A 25,806-nucleotide genomic window follows, 5' to 3' on the forward strand; every position below is an offset into this window, starting at 1 on the left:
GCTTGAATCCTATCCAACTGGTCGTGAAATGGCCATCAGCATTGGAGACTCTACCTCGCAATATTTCGATGTTACCTCAGGTGTACCACAAGGTAGCCACTTAGGTCCATTGATATTTCTAGTATATCTAAATGATGTGAATCTCATACTCGAATCTTTCAAGCTTTCGTTTGCCGATGATTTTAAATTGTACTGGATAGTTAATCATGATCAGGATGCTCTATTTTTGCAACGTCAGCTGGACACTTTCGTCAAATGGTGTGAGACAAATCGCATGGTCCTCAACGCCGATAAGTGTTCTGTAATTTCTTTTTCCGTAAGCGCTCTGTGGTTGACTTTTGTTATAAAATCGGACCTACAGTTATTAGACGTTAAAGATCTGGGTGTGTTATTAGACTCTCAATTGGCTTTCAAGGATCACATCGCATATATTACCTCGAAAGCATTCAAAACACTCGGATTTATTTTTCGCATAACAAAGCACTTCAATAATATCCAATGTCTAAAATCGCTTTACTGCGCTTTAGTGAGGTCATTACTAGAATATTCATCAGTTGTCTTGGCTCCTTTTTATCAAAATAGTATAATGCGAATCAAAGCAATTCAGCGTAAATTCGTCCGTTCCGCTCTACGTCGTCTTCCTTGGAATGACCCACATAATTTACCCAGCAATGAGGCACGCTGCTGACTTATTGGTTTAAATCTGTTAAGTGATCGTCGAGACGTATCCAAGGCGTTGTTCGTTTCAGATCTACTACAATCGAGAATTGATTGCCCCACTCTGCTTTCTCAATTGAACCTTAATATACCCTACCGTCCACTTCGATCAACTCCCTTCAGTTTTTTGAGAGGAGCTCGCACAAATTATGCGCAAAACGAGCCTTTCACTAGCATGTGTCGCACTTTCAATCGTTGCTCTACCGCGTTTGATTTTCATCTTTCCTGGTGTATTCTTCGGAAAAAGTTCACTATACTCCTCTCTACATCCGACAGTATTACACATTAGGTCAGGTAGCTTTATAGATGTATTTTTTTTGTATAATATTAAGTAATTAGGAAGTTAAGTTTAAGCAAAATTATGTATCATTTGGAAATATTGTTATCTGTTGATATAAAAGAAGAGGAGGTTTTGCGCCCGTTTGAGAAAGATTTCATGAATAATTCTACTCAAACGGGCTTTTCCCTGCTCCAAATAAAGAAATAAAGAAATCTTCCACCTGATCGATCCACCTTGCCCGCTGCGCACCTCGCCTTCTTGTGCCCGTCGGATCGTTGTCGAGAACCATTTTCACCGGGTTACTGTCCGACATTCTGGCTACGTGCCCGGCCCATCGCAGTCGTCCGATTTTCGCGGTGTGAACGATGGATGGTTCTCCCAACAGCTGATGCAACTCGTGGTTCATTCGCCTCCTCCACGTACCGTCCGCCATCTGCACCCCACCATAGATGGTACGCAGCACTTTCCTTTCGAAAACTCCAAGTGCGCGTTGGTCCTCCACGAGCATCGTCCAGGTCTCGTGTCCGTAGAGGACTACCGGTCTAATTAGCGTTTTGTAGATTGTCAGTTTGGTACGGCGGCGAACTCTATTCGATCGGAGCGTCTTGCGGAGTCCAAAGTACGTACGGTTTCCAGCCACTATGCGTCTCCGAATTTCTCTGCTGGTGTCATTTTCGGCAGTCACCAGTGAGCCCAAGTACACAAATTCTTCTACCACCTCGATTTCGTCACCACCGATGCAAACTCGCGGTGGGTGGCTCACATTGTCTTCTCTTGAACCTCTTCCTATCATGTACTTCGTCTTCGACGTGTTGATGACTAGTCCGATCCGCTTAGCTTCCCTCTTCAGTCTGATGTAGGCTTCCTCCACCTTCTCAAAGTTACGTGCCATAATATCTATGTCGTCGGCGAAACCAAATAGCTGGACGGACTTATTGAAAATTGTACCACTCGTGTTAATCCCTGCTCTTCGTATTACACCTTCCAAAGCGATGTTGAATAGCAAACACGAAAGACCATCACCTTGCCGTAACCCTCTGCGGGTTTCGAAGGGACTCGAGAATGCCCCTGAAACTCGAACTACGCACATCACCCGATCCATCGTCGCTTTGATCAACCGTGTCAGTTTATCCGGAAAACCGTGTTCGTGCATTAGCTGCCATAGCTGGTCCCGATCGATTGTATCATATGTGGCTTTGAAGTCGATGAATAGATGATGTGTGGGCACGTTGTATTCGCGGCATTTCTGCAGTACTTGGCGGATGGCAAACACCTGGTCCGTGGTGGAGCGTTCACCCATAAAACCCGCCTGGTACTGCCCCACGAACTCCCTTGCAGTTGGTGCTAGTCGACGGCATAAAATTTGGGAGAGTACCTTGTAGGCGGCGTTCAGCAATGTGATTGCGCGGTAGTTGCTATAATCCAGCTTATCGCCCTTTTTGTAGATGGGACACACGACACCTTCCATCCACTCCTGCGGCAAAACTTCCTCCTCCCAAATCTTGGTAATGACCCAGTGCAGCGCTCTAGCCAGTGCCTCACCACCGTGTTTAAATAGCTTTCCTGGTAGTTGGTCAACCCCAGGGGCTTTGTTGTTCTTGAGCCGGCCAATCTCCTCATGGATTTCCTGGAGATCCGGAGCCGGTAGAATTATGTCCTGCGCGCGTTCTCCCAGGTCCATCACCATACCGCCATCTTCGTCTGCCACATCGCCATTCAGGTGTTCTTCGTAGTGCTGCCGCCACCTTTGGATCACCTCACCCTCGTTCGTAAGAAGGTTCCCGTTTATGTCCTTACACATATCGGGCTGTGGCACGTGGCCCTTACGTGAACGGTTTAATTTCTCATAGAACTTTCGTGTGTTATTAGCGCGGTACAGTTGCTCCGTCTCTTCACGGTCCCGATCTTCCTGCTGGTGCTTTTTCCTCCGGAAAATCGAGTTTTGTCTGTTCCGCGCCCGTTTATACCGTGCCTCGTTCGCCCTCGTGCAGTGTTGCAGCAATCTCACCCATACTGCATTCTTCTCTTCCACTAACTGCTCACATTCGCAGTCATACCAGTCGTTTCTCTGATCCGGATGCAGCGGTTGCGGTGCTTCCAATGGCAGATCGAGTATCTCTCCAGTCATCTTCAAGAGACGCTGCGCCTAGCTGCTCTTCCGTTGGAAGTGCCACTTCCAGCTGCTGCGCGTATTCTTGGGCTAGTCTACCATCTTGTAGCCGCCCAATGTTAAGCCGCGGCGTCCGACTTCGACGCGTGTTGTACACCGTCGAGAGTTTTGAGCGCAGGCATACTGCAACGAGATAGTGGTCGGATTCAATATTCGCACTGCGGTAAGTGCGGACGTTCGTGATGTCGGAGAAGAATTTACCGTCGATTAGAACGTGGTCGATTTGGTTTTCCGTTTCTTGGTTAGGTGATCTCCATGTGGCCTTGTGGATATTTTTGCGGGGAAAGAAGGTGCTTCGGACTACCATTCCGCGGGAGGCTGCGAAGTTTATGCATCGTTGGCCGTTGTCATTCGATACGGTGTGCAGACTATCCGGTCCGATGACCGGTCTATACATTTCCTCCCTTCCTACCTGTGCGTTCATGTCACCGATGACGATTTTAACGTCCCGCAGTGGGCATCCATCGTATCATCCATTGAATTGTTGAAACAAGATGTATATTTATCCGACGTTTCGACACGGGGATGGTGTCTTCATCAGGGGAAACTATAATTGATTGGGTACTTAGTTATGTGTTATAAATATGTGTCAAAGTTTTAACTTACAATACGGTATTTGTTCCTAGTCTATTGTTTAGTCTAACATTAACTGTCTGGTATGGATTTTTCTGGTACATACTGTGAAATTTAGATAATTATAACATTCAATTTGAACTAATTACAACAGATCCAAACATATAAAAACTGACTTACACTTCGAGAACACGCAATTTCAAAAACATTGACACCAACAGACAACGCGAATTTTCTTTCGGATACCGCCTCATTGCAAACCGCCTTTTTGCAACTTTCCCTGTCGACTGGATGCGGGGTATCTTAGTAGAGGTGCAAGAAGGGGTGGCCTAGCTATATGCTATAACTGGCTAACTGACAAGGCATTAGGTTGCTTTATACCGTTCAGAAAGTTCAATGCAAAGTTATCCAGTGTAGGATGTCGAAGAAGATCAATACAACTCTCCGGCGGCAGCAGGCCTGATTACATGCCGAAAGATTCTGTGTGGACCATATTTTCACTCTCCTCATCATTCTGGAGCAAGTCAATGAATCCCAAAAGTCCCTGGATCGTTACAATTTAGATAACAATAATGAGAAATTAAAAAAAATCTCTCACAGTTTTGAGAGAAATTTTATACAATTCTCTCATAAGTATTACCAACTTCAATTTTGGATTCATTTAGGTGTGCGTAAAGAAATTAAATAATAATTTCGCAAAGAAATAAATTAGAATTTTGCTTCTTAACAATTGTTGAACCGTGAAACTTTTTGAAGGCACAGGATTTTTTTTTTTCGTGAAGAGGGGAAATGTGTGCCATGAATTTATAATTATTTGAATTCTCGTTTTGTTTGGCAGTGTGTAATACGCATAATATCCGTTGCCGATATCTATCTTATTGATCTTACGTCTCACGTGATGGCCCATCCAGAATGGTGAGCGCAGCGGCAGGTTTTGACAAATAATACATGGGTTAACTGTCAAAACGCGCCGCTGCGCTCATCATTGTGGGAGCCCCTTGACTCGCCATACGCAACCGCACCAACGCGGCATAATTTGAATTGAGCGTCAGTAGGCCATGACTTACAACACGTTTGCAAAGCACCCTGTTTTTCTTCTGATTAGTTACGGACGACACGTAAGTACTGTTTTGTCCTCGACAATTACAATTGCGGCTGATTCTTCTCCGATGGCACGAGTCCACACAAATGTTATTGCGCGCTAGCTGCTACAATCCAGCTTATCGCTCTTTTTGTACATGGAACTCACGACACCTTCCATCCACTTCTGCGGCAAAACCTCCTCCTCCCAAATCTTGGTATTGACCCCATGACCTCAGCATCTCCTCCGTATATAAATAACTCTTCTGGTAGTTGGTTAACCTCAGGGGCTTTGTTCTTTTCCAGCCGGCCAATCTTCTCCTGGATTTCTTGGAGATCCGAAGCTGGAAAACGTATGTCTTGCGCGCGTGCTTCAGGTGCTCTTCGTAGTGCTGCTGCCACCTTTGGATCACCTCACGCTTGTCCGTAAGAATATTTCCGTTTGTGGCCTTACACATGTCAGGCTGCAGCACGTGAACAGTCCAACTTCTCATTCGTGTGTTATTAGCGCGGTACAGTTGCTCCATCTCTCTACGGTCTCGATCTTCCTGGTGGCGTTTTTTCTTTCGCAAAATAGAGTTTTGTCTGTTCCGCGCCCGTTTGTATCGTGCCTCGTTCGCTCTCGTGCGGTATTGCCGCAATCTCGCTTATGTAGCATTATTTTCTTCCACTAACTGCTCACATTCGCCTTCATACCAGTCGTTTCTCTGATCCTGAGGCCGGAGGTGCAGCGGTCACGTTGCTTCCAATGGTGGATAGAATCTTCAATTATCTTCAAGAGAAGCTGCGCCTACACTGAGGACACTGGTCGTATAATCATCATACGATTCTCTTTTGAAATCCCTCCAGTAGAAAATGTATTGATTTTTATTCGATTCACTAATGGAATGCATTTCATACGACAATCTTATGAGAAATTTCAAGTTCGTTTAAATGGTGTAACCTGGTTTTGAACCATGGACGTCGTGATAAGGAGGCGTGTAATCACACCACACGCCCACCGACGCTTTAAGGAATCATCTTGTTGGATATCGAAATAAAAGATAGATTTGATAGATTCGAAATATGATCTTAAGATTTTCATAGTTCAATTCTTATGAAACATTCTCATAAGTTTTGTCGTTTGAAAATCTTACGACCAGTATCCTCAGTGTAGCTGTTCTTCCATTGGGAGTGCCACTTCCAGTTGCTGTGCGTAGTTTTGGGCTAGTCTACCTAGTCTTTTGTAGCCGCCCAATGTTAAGCCGCGGCGTTCGCGGCGGCCACATGTTGAACACCGTGAAGAGTTTTGAGCGCAAGCATACCGCAACGAAGTAGCGGTCGGATTCAATATTCATAATAAGGCTTTGTTTCCAATATATTACGGAATATATTACAATAGATAAAAAAATGATCGCATAAATAAACATACCCAACATGGAAGAGCTCAATAAAAAGTTTAATTTTATAGTGCATTACAGTGATTATAATAGATAGTTTGCATAATTTGTAAAAAAAAATCCTCAAATACAGACAATACAGAGTTTTAGTTCAGACCAATACCCAGATTTATGAAAAAAATATAAGACAGCCCAACCAGACCCAACATATGCTACAGTGCTGTCCGTATCAAATATGTCAAAGGTTCAAGTGAAACGCACCAAGCGCTTATAAAAGAATACCATTTTTTCGTTCAAATTTACATTTAGTAATTCCAATTAAAACCAAATCGTATGAATTACTCCTCAAGTGAATAACTGAGGATAATGCAAATACATGTAAAAAATATATGAATAAATTTCTGTATTTCTTCTATGACGAGTCATAGGACAGTCAAAACGACATTTGCTTTTACGATGAATGCTTTTCAAAGTTGTATAGTTTATCACGAAGGAAAGAAAATGTCTTAGGTAGCTTAAAAATCAATATCGACTAAATGACATGCGGGATTTTAAAATAAACTTGCCTTTTTTCATTGTAAAATTATGCGGGTTAATAATGTACGACTACTGTGGAAAAAAACTTGTATGTGCATACACAAGTAGTTATATTACATCCCCTTACCCCTATGTGCGTGATACCGCAGTAAACCAGCACAATATAGAATGTGCAGTATGAAATTAAATTTTCAAAACAGGCTCACAGGGTTAATTTCCCAAACTTGTCAAGACCAACCAACCCCTCCGATTATTTACACCACGCAGACTGGCGCCGTTGGGAAAGTACAAGTCGTAGCAAAATTAATACCCCATGGCAGCTGCTACGGTAGGTACTTCTCTAATGACAACAGCTGGTGCAGCACATGTGGCACGCAAGCGTAATTTACATCTAAATGCTGCCTATTTTTACCGAAGTAAAGCAGTATCCCCTATCATCCACCCGCGTAAGTAGAGTCATTCAGATTTTACACTCGATTTCTGAAGTTCACCTGGCGCATGTTGCTATCCTACAATGAAACAGCCACGCTGCTACTACGAAGTCACGCAACCTCAATTATCGTCACCTGAAACCTTCACTTTACGCGACCCCCTGCTGATAGGCTATAAGATATTTTACTGCAACGGTTGGTTGGGTTCCGCGAAATTGAGCGCTCGTTTGTTTGCACCTATTCCAAAACATCTTGAAAATCTTGGAAATCTGATCTTGATAGACGCCTAGCTCGCTCCATGGATACAGAGACAATGGTAAATCGGAAGAGTGACAGATTGTCAAAACCCGGACTAAAATTGGCGCCACAACCTCACCTCATCACAATCAACCAAAAGTAAACGTCTCTTAGTTTGGTCTTGAAATTTGATCCGACATGCAGCCAGCGACCGACAACACGGGGAGCGATTCCGTCAACTTGACCTTATAAACAATTGGCCTGTGCAGATCGCGTGCAGCGCGAAGCTGCCTTCCTTATGTAGCTTGCTCACTATAAGTCGCTTCACTCGTTCAACAAGTCAACCGCATTGTTTGGATTATTCGGTGGTAAAGCCTGTTTTGCGTTGTCCATAATAGGGGCAGGAAATAATGTCAAAGTCGAAGCTAAGATAAAAACTAATCCCGAAGCAGTTTTTTTTGCTGTTGAATAGGCGGATGACGGCTTCACCGCATCGTGAGTTGGATTTGCAGCGTTGAATGAGTAAGCATTGTCATGGTCGCCGAATCAGCTTTTTCTGTCCAAATAGAATTCACACGTCCATCCTTAGGGGGACATACTTGACTCGGTTTTAGCTTTAATCTTGGACCACCTGTGTGAACCGATATCTATTGCAAAAGTGTTGTGTAGTCGAGTTACAGGATTTGCTATTGGTGAAAACGGGTCAATATTTCTAATTGTTCTCTTCAATAGCAAAAACATATCCATTCTAAAGATCTCCGATGCTGTTTCTTAACATTTGAACAATTTTACCAAATCATGATTTTTCCTTGGAAATTAACTTGACTTAAACAAACATAAACCTGTACTAAATAATCATCAGTTCTCGAAAATTTGGATACTTACATTTGGTTGAAGTTATTTATCTCCCTCGAGGCTCGAAGCAACAGCAAAATTCTAAATCACACTATAAGCGCACTTGGGAGTATCCGCGTCGGCCGGCATCGGTGATGCAGAACTAGTCGTCGTTGTTTTTGCGGTGACATGCGGTGGTGAGTAGATGAGTCTCGCAAGCCCGGCTAAATGGTTGCTGAATGTATGCACAAATGTGTGGAAATGGATATTTGAGATCAGGACCTTGCATCATCGAGACGCTGTACCGTCCGGAACCGTTGTGGCTGGTGCTTTTGCTGTTGTCGCTCCGATTCGTGCGCCTGCGAGCGTCACGTGTCACTCCCCACGCCGAGCAGGGTATTCGCGGCCGGATCGTTCGCCTTGGTGGTGAGCACTCCGATCTTCACCGCGGCTGCTTTGGTACTTTTCAGGAAATCCGAACCCGTCGTCGTCGTCGTGATCGTGGTCGTTGTCGTCATCGCCAGGGGCGTCGATGGCGCCGGGGATTTGGTGTAGTACTGGGGTTGACTTAGAATGTACGATGGCGCAGGCTTGGTTGCGATTTGGCTCGACTCGAGCAGTTCGTGGTACCAGTTGAGCGGATTGAAGGTGGGTCCCTCGCCGCCAAGCTCGGTGGGGAGGATGTCTCGGGCGACGCAATCGTGCAGGGTGGATAGGTTTCCACCGTGCAGTTTTATCCGTTCGCGTGTTTTCTCCTTGAGGAACGGTCGGATCACTGCAAGCGCTGCTTCCACGTACCACGGTTGACCGATGAAGTGGATCGCTTTGAAGCGAACCGGGAAGCAGTCCTGTGGGTTGGAGAAGAGAAATCGGAAATGTTATTAGCGCGCTTGAACGATTGATGCGGATGTTACGATGCATGAATGCATTGTAGTTCTGTTTTCACAAAAAAAAAACAGAGCTCAAAAGAGGTTCATTCGACCAGCAAAAATTAATAATACTATTAACATGCCTTTGAAAAGTTATTGGATGTTATTATTAGCGAATGACTTATTTCATTTTCATTTTGCAGCGTTTGGTGGAGCAATGAGAGCGCAAGTCAATCCAAGGCCGATAATAGAGGGGGTAATGGCAGAAGAGTCCTTGCAGACCACTTGAACTCCATGGGGTAGGATAAGGATGGATTGAAGTGAGGCTCGGATTTCAACTCGCCACTAATGCAAAATGTAAGTGAATGCAAACTAGTCAATTAGTATATCAAAAACTCTATTACAACGTTTTTCTAGTTTTCAAATCCCTGTTTAAAATGCAATGTCTTCTTCTTTTGACTCGAAAGGAGCTATTTCGATGTGGTTTGAAAGGTCTTCTTCTTCTTCTTCTTATTGGCATTACATCCCCACACTGGGACAGAACCGCCCGCAGCTTAGTGTTCAATAAGTGCTTCCACAGTTATTAACTGCGAGGTTTCTAAGCCAGGTTACCATTTTTGCATTCGTATATCATGAGGCTAGCACGATGATACTTTTATTCCCAGGGAAATCGAGACAATTTCCAATCCAAAAATTGCCAAAGCAAGGTCTCGCTTTGTAGCCGCGCGTCTTACCGCACAGCTAAGGAGGTTTGAAAGGTCGTATAGCCATTTAATAAGTTATTTAGTTTGTCAGCTTTATGTGGTCACATTAGAAATGTAAAAGCTTATTGCGTATTACTGTTCTATTTCATAACTTTCATTTATGCAGAATCAACACTAATTAATTGTGTTTGTTCTGGGGTGTAGGATATGCGTTCGTATAATCACTTTGTTTGCCTAAGTAATTGTTTCGTCAATGTTTTTAAGCTGTGTCAATATTGTCAATACTATCTATATAGAAATAAATTCACACATACAACACTCCAGTAAATGCTAATACCTTTGCCTAATGAAGTCTAATCTTCTCGCAGTTTTCAGCATAACATTTTGTATTTAATTCTACAAGAACTGAGTGAGTATCATAGTTCTTCATCGTTAATTGTATTGTTCAACTGCAAAGCACTCTTTTTTGATGTTTCTGCATACATTTTTCCGTACAAACTTCCAACGAGCTTAGCATCGCCCAAACGTTGACCGATTTGGCTGAAATTTTGCCCAAAGCATCAGGGCACCAAATAGAACCGATTTAGAGGGCGGCCCATCGAAAAAATTGCAAAAGTGTTTTTTGAGCCACCCTAGTATGCGTTCGTTGAATAATTCAACGAACGCATACTAGGGTGGCCCTCTTATTCGGTTCTATTTGGTGCCCTGGTGCTTTGGGCAAAATTTCAGCCTAAGTTGTTGGTTCTTCATGGTTTTTGTACTGTGTCAAGTAGCCTTGCGAGCAAAAGCGTAGGATTGGTATTTTTTATTATGTTTCTTTAAATTGAAACATAACAAAATAAAACTGGCGCCACGTTCCTAGTTTTGATAAAACTTCTACTCAGTGAATCCAACAGTCCATTCCCTACGAATGTCGATAAACTTGAACACATTTTTAATCAACCTATCTAGCTAGCTCTAAGCGTAGCTAGGACTCATCGTCACATCATTATCACTGATGAAAAAGGCCTCTGCCTGACTGCATTACCATTCAAGGCTCCAAGACACGATGTCCGTTGGATCACAATAATAAAATCAGTGCGTCAATGCCAGACGTATGAAGCGGCACCAAACAAAAATAGTCAACATGTGATACCACCACGACAGGATATGTCTTTGGTTGCCATCTCAGTGCTCACGGCGTAAGCCCACCTATCACATCAAGATCACATATCCGAGGGGAGGAAAATCCAGAGACCCTTTGTTTCTACTCAGAAATAGTCATTTAAAAAAAACTCAGCATTTATTTTAGGTTCATTTTCTTCAAAATTGCTCCTGGTATAACAAATTACTCATAGAGATTGTTTGTTATTTATCAGAATTCTTTTAATTTATTGAAAACTAACCAAATGGCGTCAGACGGCGGTACCAAGATCGACATAGGCGCACGGATCAAGAAAGCAAAGGATGCCTTTGCGAGTTTAAGAAATACCTTAAAAACAGGTAGATAAGTGAATGCACCAAAATACGAATTTTCAACTTTAACGTGAAATCTGTATATGTACATACGCTAGCGAAACAGGGTGTATATCAGTGGAGAACACTCAACAGCTGCAGGTGTTCATCAACAGATGCCTGCGGTATATAATTCGGGCCTGGTGGCCTCACAACTGGATCTCAAACAACAAGCTCCATCGTCGTTGTCACCAGAAGCCGATAGCAACAGAAATTCGGGATGTGTATATCTGTTTTTTGGGCAGCAGGGACTATGTCCAAGGGTTTGACGATCCCTCCCCAGGCCATCTGCGAGTCGTGGGGCTTGCCTAGGATGTGGTGGGGTTTGACAGTGGGCCCTGTTAAATTCCTATAAAAAGCTGCATGTATCAGCAAGTAGGCCCCACCAAAGCGAACGTGTACCGCTCAAAGCGCACAAGTCCAAGTCCTGGTATCAGGTGGGACACAAAACAGACCTGACACGACGGCCCTCCGACGAGACAGGAGGTTTGCGCAGGCCCTTCCACCAAAGCTGTGGCATCACCAACGAGCTGGGAACCGGCTCCATAGTGCTGGGCAAGATGCGTCAACGTGTGATTGGGTGGCAGCCAATCTACGCAAGGATATGCAAGCTGATATAAAAGGCCGTTTCTTCAACTATAGCATCATCAACGTGCACTGTCCACATGAAGGGAGACCCGACGACGAGAAAGAAAAGTTCTACGCACAGCTGGAGTAGACATACGATATACTGCGGGACGTCAAAATCGTCATCGGCGACAGGAACGCTCACGTAGGAAATGTAAAGACCGGCCATCGGACCGGATAGTTTGCACACCGTATCGAATGATAACGGCCAACGATGCATAAACTTTGCAGCCTCCCGCGAAATAGTAGTCCGAAGCACCTTCTTACCCCGCAAAAATATCCACAAGGACACATGGAAATCACCTAATCAAGATACGGAAAACCAAATCGACCACGTTCTAATCGACGATAAATTATTCTCCAACATCACGAACGTCCGCACTTACCGCAGCGCGAATATTGGATCCGATCACTAACTCGTTGCAGCATGCCTGCGCTCAAAACTCTCGACGGTGCACAACACGCGTCGAAGTGGAACGCCGTGGCTAAACATTGGGCGGCTACAAGACGGTAGACTAGCCCAAGGATACGCGAAGCAGCTGGAAGTGGCACTCCCAACGGAAGAGCAGCTAGGCGCAGCTTTTCTTGAAGATGGCTGGAGATTCGATCCGCCATTGGTAGCTCCGCAATCGCTGCACTAGGCACGGTGCCCCCGGATCAGAGAAACGACTGGTACGACGGCGAATGTGAGCAGTTAGTAGTAGAGAAGAATGCAGCATGGGCGAGATTGCTGCAACACCGCAGGAAGATCGAGACCGTGAAGATACGGAGCAACTGTACCGCGCTAATAACACACGAAAGTTCTATTAGAAGTTGAACCGTTCACGTAAGGGCCACGTGCCACAGCCTGATATGTGTAAGGACATAAACGGGAACCTTCTTTTTTATCTTTTTTATCTTTTATTGAGAGGGAAAAGCCAGCGGGAGTGGAGTTAAGAATGAATTTCACTCCTTCTCCCGTAGGCATAAAACCTCTTGTTTTTTCATATCAACAGTTTACAAACCAAATGATACATTCTTGGTGTTTTTTTTTTTCTTACGAACGAGCGTGAGGTGGTTAAAAGGTGGCGGCAGCACTACGAAGAACACCTGAATGGCGATGTGGCAGACGAAGATGGCGGTATGGTGACTGACCTGGGAGAACGCGCGCAGGACATAATTTTACCGGCTCCGGATCTCCAGGAAATTCAGGAGGAGATTGGCCGGCTGAAGAATAACAAAGCCCCTGGGGTTGACCAACTACCAGGAGAGCTATTTAAACACGGTGATGAGGCACTGGCTAGAGCGCTGCACTGGTTCATTACCAAGATTTGGGAGGAGGAAGTTTTGCCGCAGGAGTGGATGGAAGGTGTCGTGTGACCCATCTACAAAAAGGGCGATAAGCTGGATTGTAGCAACTACCGCGCAATCACATTGCTGAACGCCGCTTACAAGGTACTCTCCCAAATTTTATGCCGACTAGCATCAATTGCAAGGGAGTTCGTGAGGCAGTACCAGGCGGGTTTTATGGGCGAACGCTCCACCACGGACCAGGTGTTCGCCATTCTCCAAGTACTGCAGAAATGCCGCGAATACAACGTGCCCATACATCATCTATTCATCGACTTCAAAGCCGCATATGATACAATCGCTCGGGACCAGCTGTGGCAGCTAATGCACGAACACAGATTTCCGGATAAACTGACATGGTTGATCAAAGTGACGATGGATCGGGTGATGTGATTAGTTCGAGATTCAGGGGCATTCTCGAGTCCCTTCGAAACGCGCAGAGGGTTACGGCAAGGTGATGGCCTTTCGTGTCTGCTATTCAACATCGCTTTGGAAGGGGTAATATGAAGAGCAGGGATTACATGAGTGGTACAATTTTCAATAAGTCCGTCTAGCTATTTGGCTTCGCCGACGACGTAGATATTATGGCACGTAACTTTGAGAAGATGGAGGAATCCTACATCAGACGGAAGAGGGAAGCTAAGCGGATCGGACTTGTCATCAACACGTCGAAGACGAAGTACATGATAGGAAGAGGTTCAAGAGAAGACAATGTTAACCACCCACCGCGAGTTTGCATCGGTGGTGACGAAATCGAGGTGGTAGAAGAATTTGTGTACTTGGGCTCACTGGTGACTGCCAAAAATGATACCAGCAGAGAAATTCGGAGACGCATAGTTGCTGGAAATCGTACGTACTTTGGACTCCGTAAGACGCTCCGATCGAATAGAGTTCGCCGCCGTACCAAACTGACTATCTACAAAACGCTTATTAGACCGGTAATTCTCTACGGACACGAGACCTGGACGATGCTCGTGGAGGACCAACGCGCACTTGCAGTTTTCGAAAGGAAAGTGCTGCGTACCATCTATGGTCGGGTGCAGATGACGGACGCTGCGTGGAGGAGGCGAATGAACCACGAGTTGCACGAGCTGCTGGGAGAACCATCCACCGTTCACATCGCGAAAATCGGACGACTGTGGTGGGCCGGGCACGTAGCCAGATTGTCGGACAGTAACCCGGATAAGATGGTTCTCGACAACGATCCGACGGGCACAAGAAGGCGAGGTGCGCAGCAGGCAAAGTAGATCGATCGGGTGGAAGATGACTTGCGGACCCTTCGTAGACTGCATGGTTGGCGACGTGTAGCCATGGACCGAGCCGAATAGAGAAGACTCTTATATACCGCACAGGCCACTTCGGCCTTAGTCTGAACAAATATTTAAATAAATATCTGTAAATAAGCATTAGACTGGAACCTAGCGGGACATCGCAGCAGAGGCAGACCCAGATGCTAAAAGAAGTCGACCGAAATCTAACCTGGCAACAGTTTAAGGTCTAAGGGAAGGGTTTTTCGTTAAAAATGCACGTGTTAGAACTCTCTGAGAGCGAAAATTAACCAATTCAGTACGCCAGAATGACGCTGTCAGTGTCGCCAAAATAATTTCATCATTATGCAGTTTACAATTGCTTTAGAATTTGCCGTAAATGGAGAACAAAAGGAATTGACAACAATGGAAAAGAAATACAATAAGGAAATCAAAATAAACAAACTTTTGGTTTTGGAAAATGAAAATATGAGCCGTTTAGCACATTAGAAAATATCGTGAGAGAATTTCTGTACAAGGATTCCACATAAGCTTTGAAAAGGATTGGGGTAAAAACCATGGTGCTGGTGTAAATAAGACAAATAAGACATGATATTTGGAAGATTTTGTACCAAATTAATTTGGCTGCACTGGCGACCACCTCGTCAGAGAAACTAACTAAAAAACAACAAGGCATTCTCAATTGAGTTGTCACATCCTAGCCTAGCTAAGTAGGTCCTCGTTTGCGGGGGAGGTTCCAACATTAGGGAACTCCCCGTCAGAGTAGGATTCATCCATCGCCAGGGACTATACGGGTATCAGTAATCTATGCGAGAGAAGAATGGCTCGACGGGCTAGAGAAACTGGCAGGGGGCAAGAAGAGAGCCAAACGTCCCAAGAAGTGTTGCACGAAGGAAATCTAAAGGGCTCAAACGGAACGATGCTAGTCATAACGGAGAATGTACACAGTTTGTTAATTTGAAAAGTTGAATGTAAAGAGCCTAGCTTCCTAAGTAGTATCAAAAAGTAGACCCAGGAGGATCTAGGCTGAAACCCATGGTTTTTCTTGAATGAGTCCCGAGAAGCACAAGTAATACAAAAATGATTGCAGTCACACATTAGTTACAGTAACCTATGTGGAACACTTGTGCTGCTATTTGTGTTTCCTAGTAGGTATCTCTTTAATGACGAGTCCAACACAGCCCCTTAGAGTCACAGTGGGCCACGTCGTGGAATTAGGAAACAAATATTTTCACCATAATGATATTTTTTTAGGATCAAAGTGTCTTCAACAAAGTCAAAGCTTATTATTTAAGCTTTATTTTGAAGTTTGTTGCAATAGGGTGGCCCCACTACATTTTGAGATAAATTTTTTAACTTCTATATTTCTAATTTTAGCATTGTACGATGTTCTAGAAAGTTGTTCCTTATTTAATTTTGAGGCACTTTGCTGAAGAAACCATTTTTGTACGTCGTTTGTATCATTTGTTATGATAATTTTAAATAATTATGTTAGGGTGACCCTAAGAAAATCAATATTTGAATTGTAACTTTTTAGTTTTAATTTTTATCGAATTGACGTCTTCTACAAAGTTCTAGAGCATAAAAAATGCACGTTTTGGTTACATAACCAAGTAGATTCATTGGTGGATTGTAGAGATATCACTGTTTTTCTTGAAAAAATCGTTGTTTTCAAATGCCTGTATTTTTGAATGGGGGAAAAAGGGGGATCCATTTTTCCCTGGGTTAGACAGAGGAAGGGCTAAGGATTGCTCTGCATATTTTAATATTGGGGAATTTGAGGGTTTTCCACCATTTAAAAAAAATGACTTTCTGTACGAGGAAATCTCGCTTTGCCTTGCTGAAGACACTTTGATCCTAAAATATTATCATTATGGTGAAAATATTTTTTTCCTCCTAATTTTACGACGTGGCCCAATGTGGAGTGTGGGAGAGTTGGCAACCTCATGGGCGTTGGGGACTAGTGCGTAAAGCATTATATCTTGTAGAACAAATAAAAAGACCCAAAAGTATGTGGGTTGGATATCATCAACACAATGAATATCTTAACCTAACACAAACGCTCTACCACGGATCAGGTATTCGCCATACGCCCGATATTGCAGAAATGTCAAGAATACAACGTGCCCACGCATCAGCTTTTTATCGACTACAAAGCCACATATGATACAATCGGTCGAGACCATAATTAAGGCAACTAATGCAAGATCACCATTTCCCGAATCAACTTTATTGCTACTCCAACTAGTTGGTAGATTCCGCAGAGACTAATCATCAAACACAAATTTGAATCTTCCCAGTACATTCCCAAGTCCAGTAGCAATGTGAATTTTTTTACCAGAAAGCTACATCTTTAGCACTTTAACGCTTAAACTAGCTTGAAACTGGACCACTCCGGATTTTCCAGGTGTTTGTGTATAATATTTTACCTTTTTTCGAAAAATATAAATAACGTGACGTTTTTTTATTGCAATCAACTACACTTTGATCAAACTTGCAAACAATTTTATTTCCAAGCACTAGAGTCATGCTAGCGGCTCGTGATGGGAGTACCAGTTTACTTTTAGTCAGCTTTTATTGCAAATTTTCGTAAACATACGCAATAATATCTAATGTGTGAAGAATGTGTGTGTTACTGTTTTCATCAATGAGTGTTTCATCTCACGCTTGATTTGAATCATGAGCCCATGAGATTTTGAGTTTTTCACAACACTGATTACTAATCGCTAAATGCATTCACGTTCCGGATTGGGGGTTTGAAAAGCAATCTTTGTGTCTCAGCAGTACCAATTTAGCAAGATGTCATTTTTTTTTGGGTACAAAGGTACATCCTTCACCATTTGTCGATCTGGAAGATTCAATGATCTGAGATTCAGGACGGTTTAGAAAACATAAAACTATGTGATACGTAGTTTGAAAAAAATATTAATGAAATCATTTCAACTCAACGGAATCTGGTTTGGAAAATCTAATGGTCTGAATTTCAGGACGTTTTGAAAATTTTAGTAGATCTGGAGTAGCTTGAAACAGTAATGAATCTAAAAATATTATGTCAAACACTTCGTGATGTTTATCGGTGCAATGGCATACCGTTCAAGAATTAGTTGGTCAAGTGGATCTAAATTCCAGAACGTTTTAGGCAACCTGAAAGGTTTAAACTGTTCTCCAGAGCAGACTGATCTAGTACATGACATGATAACTATTCAGCAGTTTATTGGATAACAATTAAAATATAATGATTGACGTACCTGTAACCCTTCGATCATCAGCTTCAGCACTTTGGGATTCAAATTGGACGACTGTCGAAAAGTGAAGTTCGTCCAATCCACAATCGCTATGAACCCGTTCGCTTGATTTTGTTTATCTTCCAGTAGCTTCTCCAGCGACAGTAACATCGCTCTGTAAACCGTGACTAGTGAGTACGACGAGTAATCCCAATTACCAGCCAAAAATATCAACACTTTCCTACCCCTTCGATCCCTGTTCGGCAGCACACCAGGAAACCCATCCCGCAAAGCTAACTGAATATTTTCATCCAACACTGATAACCTCTGCAGCAGAGGACCGTTTCGTTGTCGATAAGCATGGTAATTAATCACTAACTGAAAGGCGTCATCCACATTGAACTTTCGCGCGTAAAGAAATCTTAGCAGGAACTCGTCATCCTGAAAACACGACTTATCCTTAAGAGCGTAATCTATGCTGGCTCCAATGAGCTCCTTCAGGGCTTTCAGGGCCCTACTTCTGTCGGTGGGTTCATTTTTGTTATACCCCTTGAGATCGGATATGGTAAGATTATGTCGAAAGCGGTTGTTCGACCACTCGAAATCACAGATGTCGGACATGATTGTGCTCTTCTGGTGCTCTTCTTCGCACCACTTGCCACTCGTCACTGCGGACGATTTTGCCTGCCCCCTTATCATCAATCACTAATCCTTCACTAATTTGATTACAACCGCGTGCACACTTTATCACTCGACACCATCGATCATTATCTCTGTCTGCCGGTCCGGTCGTAGGTTTTTATCCAGCGAGACGAAAATACGTGTTTGTTTTCTAGAATCGGTACCTTTCTGTCACCTCTCACTTTTGGCGTGTTACACAAACCAATGAGCACCTCAAGTCCATGATGCCGTTCTTTATGGCCAGCCAAGGTGCACACCGACCCCGCTTATGGGTTTGGTTTACGTGGTAGTCTAATTTTTTCCTGCTATCTAAACGTCGTCAGCGGTGTGTTAAATGCTTTATCCACGATTACTGCGAACCTGCCCGTAGAGAAGCTTTTTACACTTTTGGTGAAATCAGCGTGAGGCGTTGGGTTCATTTGGGTGGGGATTAAGAATCAGATTTATTCCTGGAAATGAATAAGCGTAAATGGAAATATCGTTAATAAATGTTTTCACTAGAATTGTCTGATGTAAATAATAATTGTGTGCATATCATTTGATAAGTTAGGCCAATCACGAATAAAAGAATAGGTGACGTATGATCACAAACATCTTCTCTCGTCTTGAAATATCTCTTAAGAATCAATTATTTGGAACCCCTTCCCCCAAGATCAGTAATGGTAGTAAATGATTAAAATTCTATATCTACTACTCTTCGCATTTCAAACAAGCTGTGAATATTATTAACTTGATCGACCAATTAAATCAATCTACCCTGGAATATCCCAAATTAGCTAGAAATAAAACATATGATAACAAAAAAAGAACCGTACAACCATGACCGGCAGATGATACAAGAAGCAATTCCAATTATTTCAAGCGAAAGTTATTGGAGCAAGAATGGAAAAACACAAACAGAAAGCGTATATGCAAAGCAGAAAGCATTTTAAGAATTTGACTCCACTTCGCTGCGTTTGAAAACCACGTCGCCGCGCCGATCGCTATACGGTGTTCTGTTGTTTGCCAGCGCGGCTTTCCGATTCTACACTACTGGGACTGTTCACCGGTTAACTGCGACGAGGTATATTATGCTGCGATTATTGCCGTTGGTTTGACCATGGTTGGATGAGCTGCTCGCTCTCCGAGGCCGTCAATGACCGTATTCATAGAAGCAGCTGCCACCAGCAACCATCATCAGCCTCACCACTTTTCCCCATTATCTGCGTGCAAGCTCGCTGACTCAGCAGCCCACATGTGATGTATCTTTCTGTGTTTGTTTGTAGAGCACTCGGTTCATTTATATTTGCTTTTCGCTGACTTTTTCAGTTAATAATGGTAAATGTAAATATTTTGCCGGCGTTTTCTTGATACCTTGTTCATGCCAAGAGAAATGGTTGAGTGTAAATTACAAAACGTGCTGAGGCTGAAGCACATATATACCGTTTTAGATAAAGCATGTAATTCCAGTTCTAGTTAGGCCTATGTTTGCATCATAGCTATGTCTCCAACTTACGTATCATTGGATTTGACACCAATGTTTTATTCTCCATAGATATTTATTTAGCGCTTTCAGAGTCTAATCTATTACATACACACCCAGGTTTTTTACACTTTTTGTTTTAGTCTATTCAGATCTTTAGCGTCAATGAAACAATGAGCTAACGCTACGAAAAAAGTCACGAACATTCAAAGAAAATTCAGGTGGTATTTAAAAATCTGTGAAAGCTTAGGTTAAACAAGAAATTAATCACTTGTCATAAGACGAGTTTATACAATCCCATTGAATTCCACCACTTAATTGTATCTTGACAGAAACGTATTTCGACCTCAACAGTAAGGGCGTCTTCAGTGTCTCGTACTTGACTCGACTTGACTAAGTCAAGTACGAGACACTGAAGACGGCCTTACTGTTGAGGTCGAAATACGTATCTGTCAAGATACAATTGAGTGGTGGAATTCAATGGGATTGTATAAACTCGTCTTATGACAAGTGAAGACATTCCACTAAAAAGCTCAAAATAATTTTCTTATCAAGAAATTAATGAATTCCAACCGTGTATTATTGCCGATGAAGGCTATGCATGTAATTCATTGTTCTAGGCTAGATGTACCAGTTGTGGCTATAGCACCAGTTGTCGCACTAGTGCTTTATATGTCGATTATATGTGATACGATAACACCTTTGATCTCCTCCAAAACAAGCAAATCATAATTGTAAAAATTGATTTTGCTTAATTTTTGACGTCCTTTGCACCAGTTGTCGCACTAGTGGTCCCTATTTGGCCAATATTATACGAAAACAATGGGATTTGCCAAATAAGGAACCAAAATTAAGAATAGTGCCACAACTGGTGCATGCGTTCCTATTATGGATTAATCAATTTTGAGGATTATAACAAATTTTATTGTGGTTTTCACAGCTGTTCTAAGGAGCAGGAAGTAAAACCTTTCGCTTGATATATAAATACCACCCACATGTCTTTTACTTATTTTCTAAAAAATAGTTGTTCTTAAGTATGGCGACAATTGGTACACCCACCCTACAGTGACCTGCATAATAAAAAGCCCACTTGCCATTTTTCATACAAAATGGTCAATTTTGGAGATCTCGATTGCGTGTGAACCAATTTGGCTGAAATTTGACCAGAGCTCAGATATAACTTGAATTTTACCACACCTAAGTTTCGAGCATATTGATTCATAGAATAAAAAATTATCGCGGTAATACCAAAAGGTTTTTTTTTTGGTAAAAAATTGATTTTATAATATCTTGAAAACTACAACTCTTAGTGTACAAGTATATTCCGCAAACTTTTTTGTATTGCAAAGCAACGCGTTTTTGCTGAATAAGCCATCAGTTTGCAACCTATAGAATTCAAGATATTTAAAAAATAAATTTTTGCCAAAAAATTACCGCAATAATTTTTTACCCTATGAATCAATATGCTCGAAACTTAGGTGTGGTAAAATTCAAGTTATATCTGAGCTCTGATCAAATTTCAGCCAAATTGGTTCACACGCAATCGAGATCGAGATCTCTAAGGTTGACTATTTTGTATGGAAAACGGCGAGTGGGCTTTTTATTATGCCGTTCAGTGTATATACATTTGTAATTTGCATGATGTTATATATCATTACGTTTTTTTTTACAAAATACGGAATTGTCCGTCAGGAATTCAAGTAATAACTCCGAAGACGCTTTTGGGAGTTTCTACTGGAGGATTCCTTATTTTCGTTTTTCTCCTTGGATTGGTTTGAAAATCCCTCCGAGAATGTGTACTTCCAGCAGGCATCTGTGATTTTTTCCAGGAATTTCAACTTCTTAAAGAGCTCCTTCGAGGAATTCGTTCAGGAGTTTATTCAAAAATTTCTCCATCTGCATACCTGAATACCAGGAATGCCTAAGAGAATTTGTCCAGAAATTCTATCGCAAATTTCTACAGTAAATTATTAATGAAATCCTTCGGGAAATACTTTGAGATTTCTTCAGGAGCTAACAGATGGAATCTACGGGAGCATTTCTAAAGGAATCTTCGGAGGAAGTTATCTGAGAATTCTTCTAGGAAATTACTTGAAGAATTTTTGGAAGGTATTTCCGGGAAATTTTAGGAGACTTTCCAGAGGAATTTTCGTAGAAATGCATGCATAAATTCAGAAAATTATTGGATGGGACATTGCGAAGAAAATCTTGATGATTTCTGAAGGGTTCTAGGGGAATTTTCTGGCACATTTCCATGTTAATTTTTGGAAGAAGTTCTGGCGGAAATTTTGGAGGGATTCCCAAGTTGATATCTAGCAAAACATCGCGAATAGTTCTGGAGGAATTTTGAAGAGAATTTCTGGTAAAATTAATGAGGGAACTCCTGGGGAAGTTCCCGAGGAAACTTCATATGCATTTCCTGAAGAAGTTTTCAAAAGCATTGCGGAAGAATTCTTGAAAACAATAACCATTAAATTTCTCTGAGAATTCCCAGAAGCCGCTCTAGGGAATTCCCGGAGGAAGTATTGGAAAGTTTACGACAGAGTTCTTGAAGAATTTTCGGTGAAATTCCTGCCTTCCTTCCTTCGGAGGAAATCCTGTGGAAATTTCCTGAGCATTTCTTGAAGGAATTTTTAAATGGTTTCTTGGGGAAATTTCCGGAGGAAATCCTTGGGGAATTCCTGGAAGAACGACTGGGACGAAAGATGGAATTTCCGGATGAATACATGGGAGAAGTTTAGGAGGAATTCTTGTGGGAGTTTCCAAGGGTATTTCCGGAGGAACTATTTGAGGAATTTCTGGAGGAATTCCTGTGGAAGTTGTCGGAGTTCAACCCTTCATTCAACCCTTCTTCCTTCTTTTTTATGTAACCTTCTTTTTTCCTTCATTCTTTTTCTTTCTTCATGCCTTTCTTATATACGAAGTATACGTAAAGGCTATATGTTCGCTCCAACACCATTTTTTTGTAGGATGCTCGGAGACCCATAGTGTTATATACCGATCAAATCAGTTCGACGAATTGAGGTGATGTCTGTGTGTGTATGTTTTTTTTTCTTCCTAAGCAATGGAGGGGGAATCTGGTCAACAGACATCCTGGGTTGTCCAGGAAGTGCGGGGTTAGGGATCACCTCCAATAGCAAACGAGGGAAGCACTACTACATCCCCGACCCGCTAAACCGTTTCCATTGCCGCCAAGCCCATAGTCCTTTCGGTACAACCAGAAAGTAATGCTTCAAAGAGGGGCCAGTGCACAACGCACCCTCGAGGTTAGCTGCGTGTCCTTGCAGCATCGAACATCGTGATTCTTTTTTTTTTAGAAGAACACCATGGTATCGTGCCAGCGCATTGCCGGCTTTCCAGGTGGCCTTACCACGCCCTATGTCCTCGGAAGGTGGGAAGAGTCGACTGGTATCAAGAATGATGATGCCGCGTGCACCCCAAATTGACCTTTCTGGGATAGGGCCTATTCGCCAGCACACAGAGGGACTTGCCGACGCGGTGTCTACGCCTACCTCAGCCTTGACGAGGACTCCTTTCCGTCCTCGGGCTCGTGACCCGCCCGGTTGACCGACGCCGCGAAAGCGACGATACCATGTTGTTCTTCTCGCGGCCACTTGTTCGATAAAAGGATCGAGTTCGACCACAGAGCATGACCACCGGTATGACCCATGAAGCCGATTCGGATCCCTTGGACCACCTCTTATTTGCGCCTGAACTAGCCATCCTTGAGTCACGCGCCACCTTCTGTCTTCGGTTTCCTCTTGTTCTTGACCAGGGTCCAGGAGGCGTCATCCCCTCTATTTCCCTGGTCTGGTGCGGCTGAGAGCTCTCAGCTTGCCGTAACCGCTTACCACCGTCTTTTTGGGTGGACGGACCTTTCCAGGTCCTTCCTCCCCGGTTTTGGAGGCACCTGGCCGGGGTTCAGCTTCCCTTCAGCTTCCCTGCTCCGTTGGAGCAGTCACCTCCGACGTACCCGCAAATACTTGAGCCTCAGTCTGGATAGACTTTGGTAGCACCGTCTTCGCTGGCACGCCTTCGGTCGATTCGACCTTGCCCGAGTACGCGAATCCTTGGGCCTCAGTCTGGGTAGATCTCGAATCCACGGATTTAACGGGTTTACACTTGGCCGTCCCGACCGCCCTCTCCAGTTTGGCGTCCAGCATCGACTTTCGAAGTTTCTGCAAGCTCCTCTTGAGGTCCTTACTGATATTATGCTTCGATGACGCAAAGTCGATGATGGCGTCCAGCTGTTCCGTCGCCACCTCGAAGACCGAAAGCCCATCGCGTTTGCGGTTCATCGCCTCCACAAGCCATGGGCTTTCAATAACCCCTACCGGCGTTTTTTTAGCCGAGATGAAGGTTAAGTGACCCACGCTGGCGCTGCGCACTGAGCTGCCGACTATTGCCTCTGGCCTCATAGGCGGAGACCTGAACAACCCACCTCTTGCGAAGGGGTTGTCGCCTACACTACTATCACTAATTGAAGAATTGACTTGGTTTTCCAAGACCACGCAAGAGCCCAGCATGACGCGGTAAGGGACAATTACTGTGGTGGGTGCCCAGGTACCCCAGGTACCCTGTGTGTGTATGTGTTTGTGTATGTGTGTATGTGTGTGTATGTGTGTATATATGTGGGTGTATGTATTTGTGAGTATATGTGCGAAAACTCTAGCTCACTTATAGACTATGGGCTCAAAAATTATTGCCAAAATACGATTTCTTTAGACAAAAACAAGTAAAAAATCCTAGCTCATTTTTCAGGCACATATATTTAACCGATTTACTCGCAACCAGTTGCATTCAACGAGGAATCCATGAATCCTATTGAAAATTGTCCAATTCAAACTATGGGCTTGGAAGTTATGACCAAACATTTTTTAAGGCATGTTTAAAAGTCTAGCTCACTTTTTGAGCACTTATCATTCACCGATGTGCTCGCAACAAGTTGCATTCGACGCGGAATCCTGTCTTATTCCTTCTTATTGAAAATTGATCGGATCAGACTATGGGCTCCGTTATGGCCAAAATACATTTTCTCAAGACAAAAACGATAGTAAAAGTCTAAATCACTTCTACTTATCGTTAACCGATTTGCTATCAACAAGTTGCATTCGGCCGGGGTCATGTCCCATTACTTTCTTTTGAAAACTGGGCTAATAGGATCAGAAGCTATGGTCAAAATACATTTTTTGGCTTGAAAAGTCTCGAAATTTTTGGTCAGTATACTATTTTTAACATAAAAACAATTTTTCATAGGAGACCCGGAGACACATTTTTGTTTTCGAAAAATACATTAAAAAAATTGCTAGGACTCTTAGTCTTAACCTATCCACTCACAACAAGTTGTATAGGACGGGGAATCCTGTTTCATTGTTTCCTATTAGAAAAGTGCAATATCGGACATAGGTACAGAAGTTACGGCCAAAATATTTTTTTTTATATGCAAAATGCGTATTAAAAACTCAATCATTTTACGGGCATTTAACATTAGGGAATTTATTGCAACAAATTGCATTTCACAATGCTGTCCCAATGTTTTGTATTTAAAATGACCATAAGAGTTATTGCCAGAATATTTGGTATTTAAAACAAACTCATTTTATGAGCATGATCAAATAGAGATCTGGATAGGCAAAGCCTTCTTCTTCTTCTTATTGGCCGCCTCGCAGCTTAGTGTTCATTAAGCACTTCCACAGTTATTAACTGCGAGGTTTCTAAGCCAGGTTACCATTTTTGCATTCGTATATCATGAGGCTAACATGATGATACTTTATGCCCAGGGAAGTCGAGACAATTTCCAATCCGAAAATTGCCTAGACCGGCACCGGGAATCGAACCCAGCCACCCTCAGCATGGTCTTGCTTTGTAGCTGCGCGTCTTACCGCACGGCTAAGGAGGGCCCCCGCATAA

The 25,806-nt window shown here is 43.0% G+C and overlaps 1 protein-coding gene across 1 annotated transcript in view; it reads right to left on the bottom strand.

Annotated features, from left to right (window-relative positions):
• LOC134212775 (clavesin-2-like) overlaps positions 1-25,806 on the bottom strand; it is a 72,516-nt gene that overhangs the window by 6,049 nt on the left and 40,661 nt on the right. Inside the window, exons 2-3 of the mRNA XM_062690930.1 lie at positions 17,778-18,883; positions 8,290-9,086 (exon numbers count right to left, since the gene is read on the bottom strand). Of these exons, the coding sequence (XP_062546914.1) occupies positions 8,607-9,086; positions 17,778-18,452 (1,155 nt within the window). The 5' untranslated portion in view covers positions 18,453-18,883 and the 3' untranslated portion in view covers positions 8,290-8,606. The remainder of the gene's footprint in view (positions 1-8,289; positions 9,087-17,777; positions 18,884-25,806) is intronic.

Source organism: Armigeres subalbatus, chromosome 2 (assembly GCF_024139115.2).
Source record: "Armigeres subalbatus isolate Guangzhou_Male chromosome 2, GZ_Asu_2, whole genome shotgun sequence".
Lineage (NCBI taxonomy): Eukaryota > Metazoa > Arthropoda > Insecta > Diptera > Culicidae > Armigeres > Armigeres subalbatus.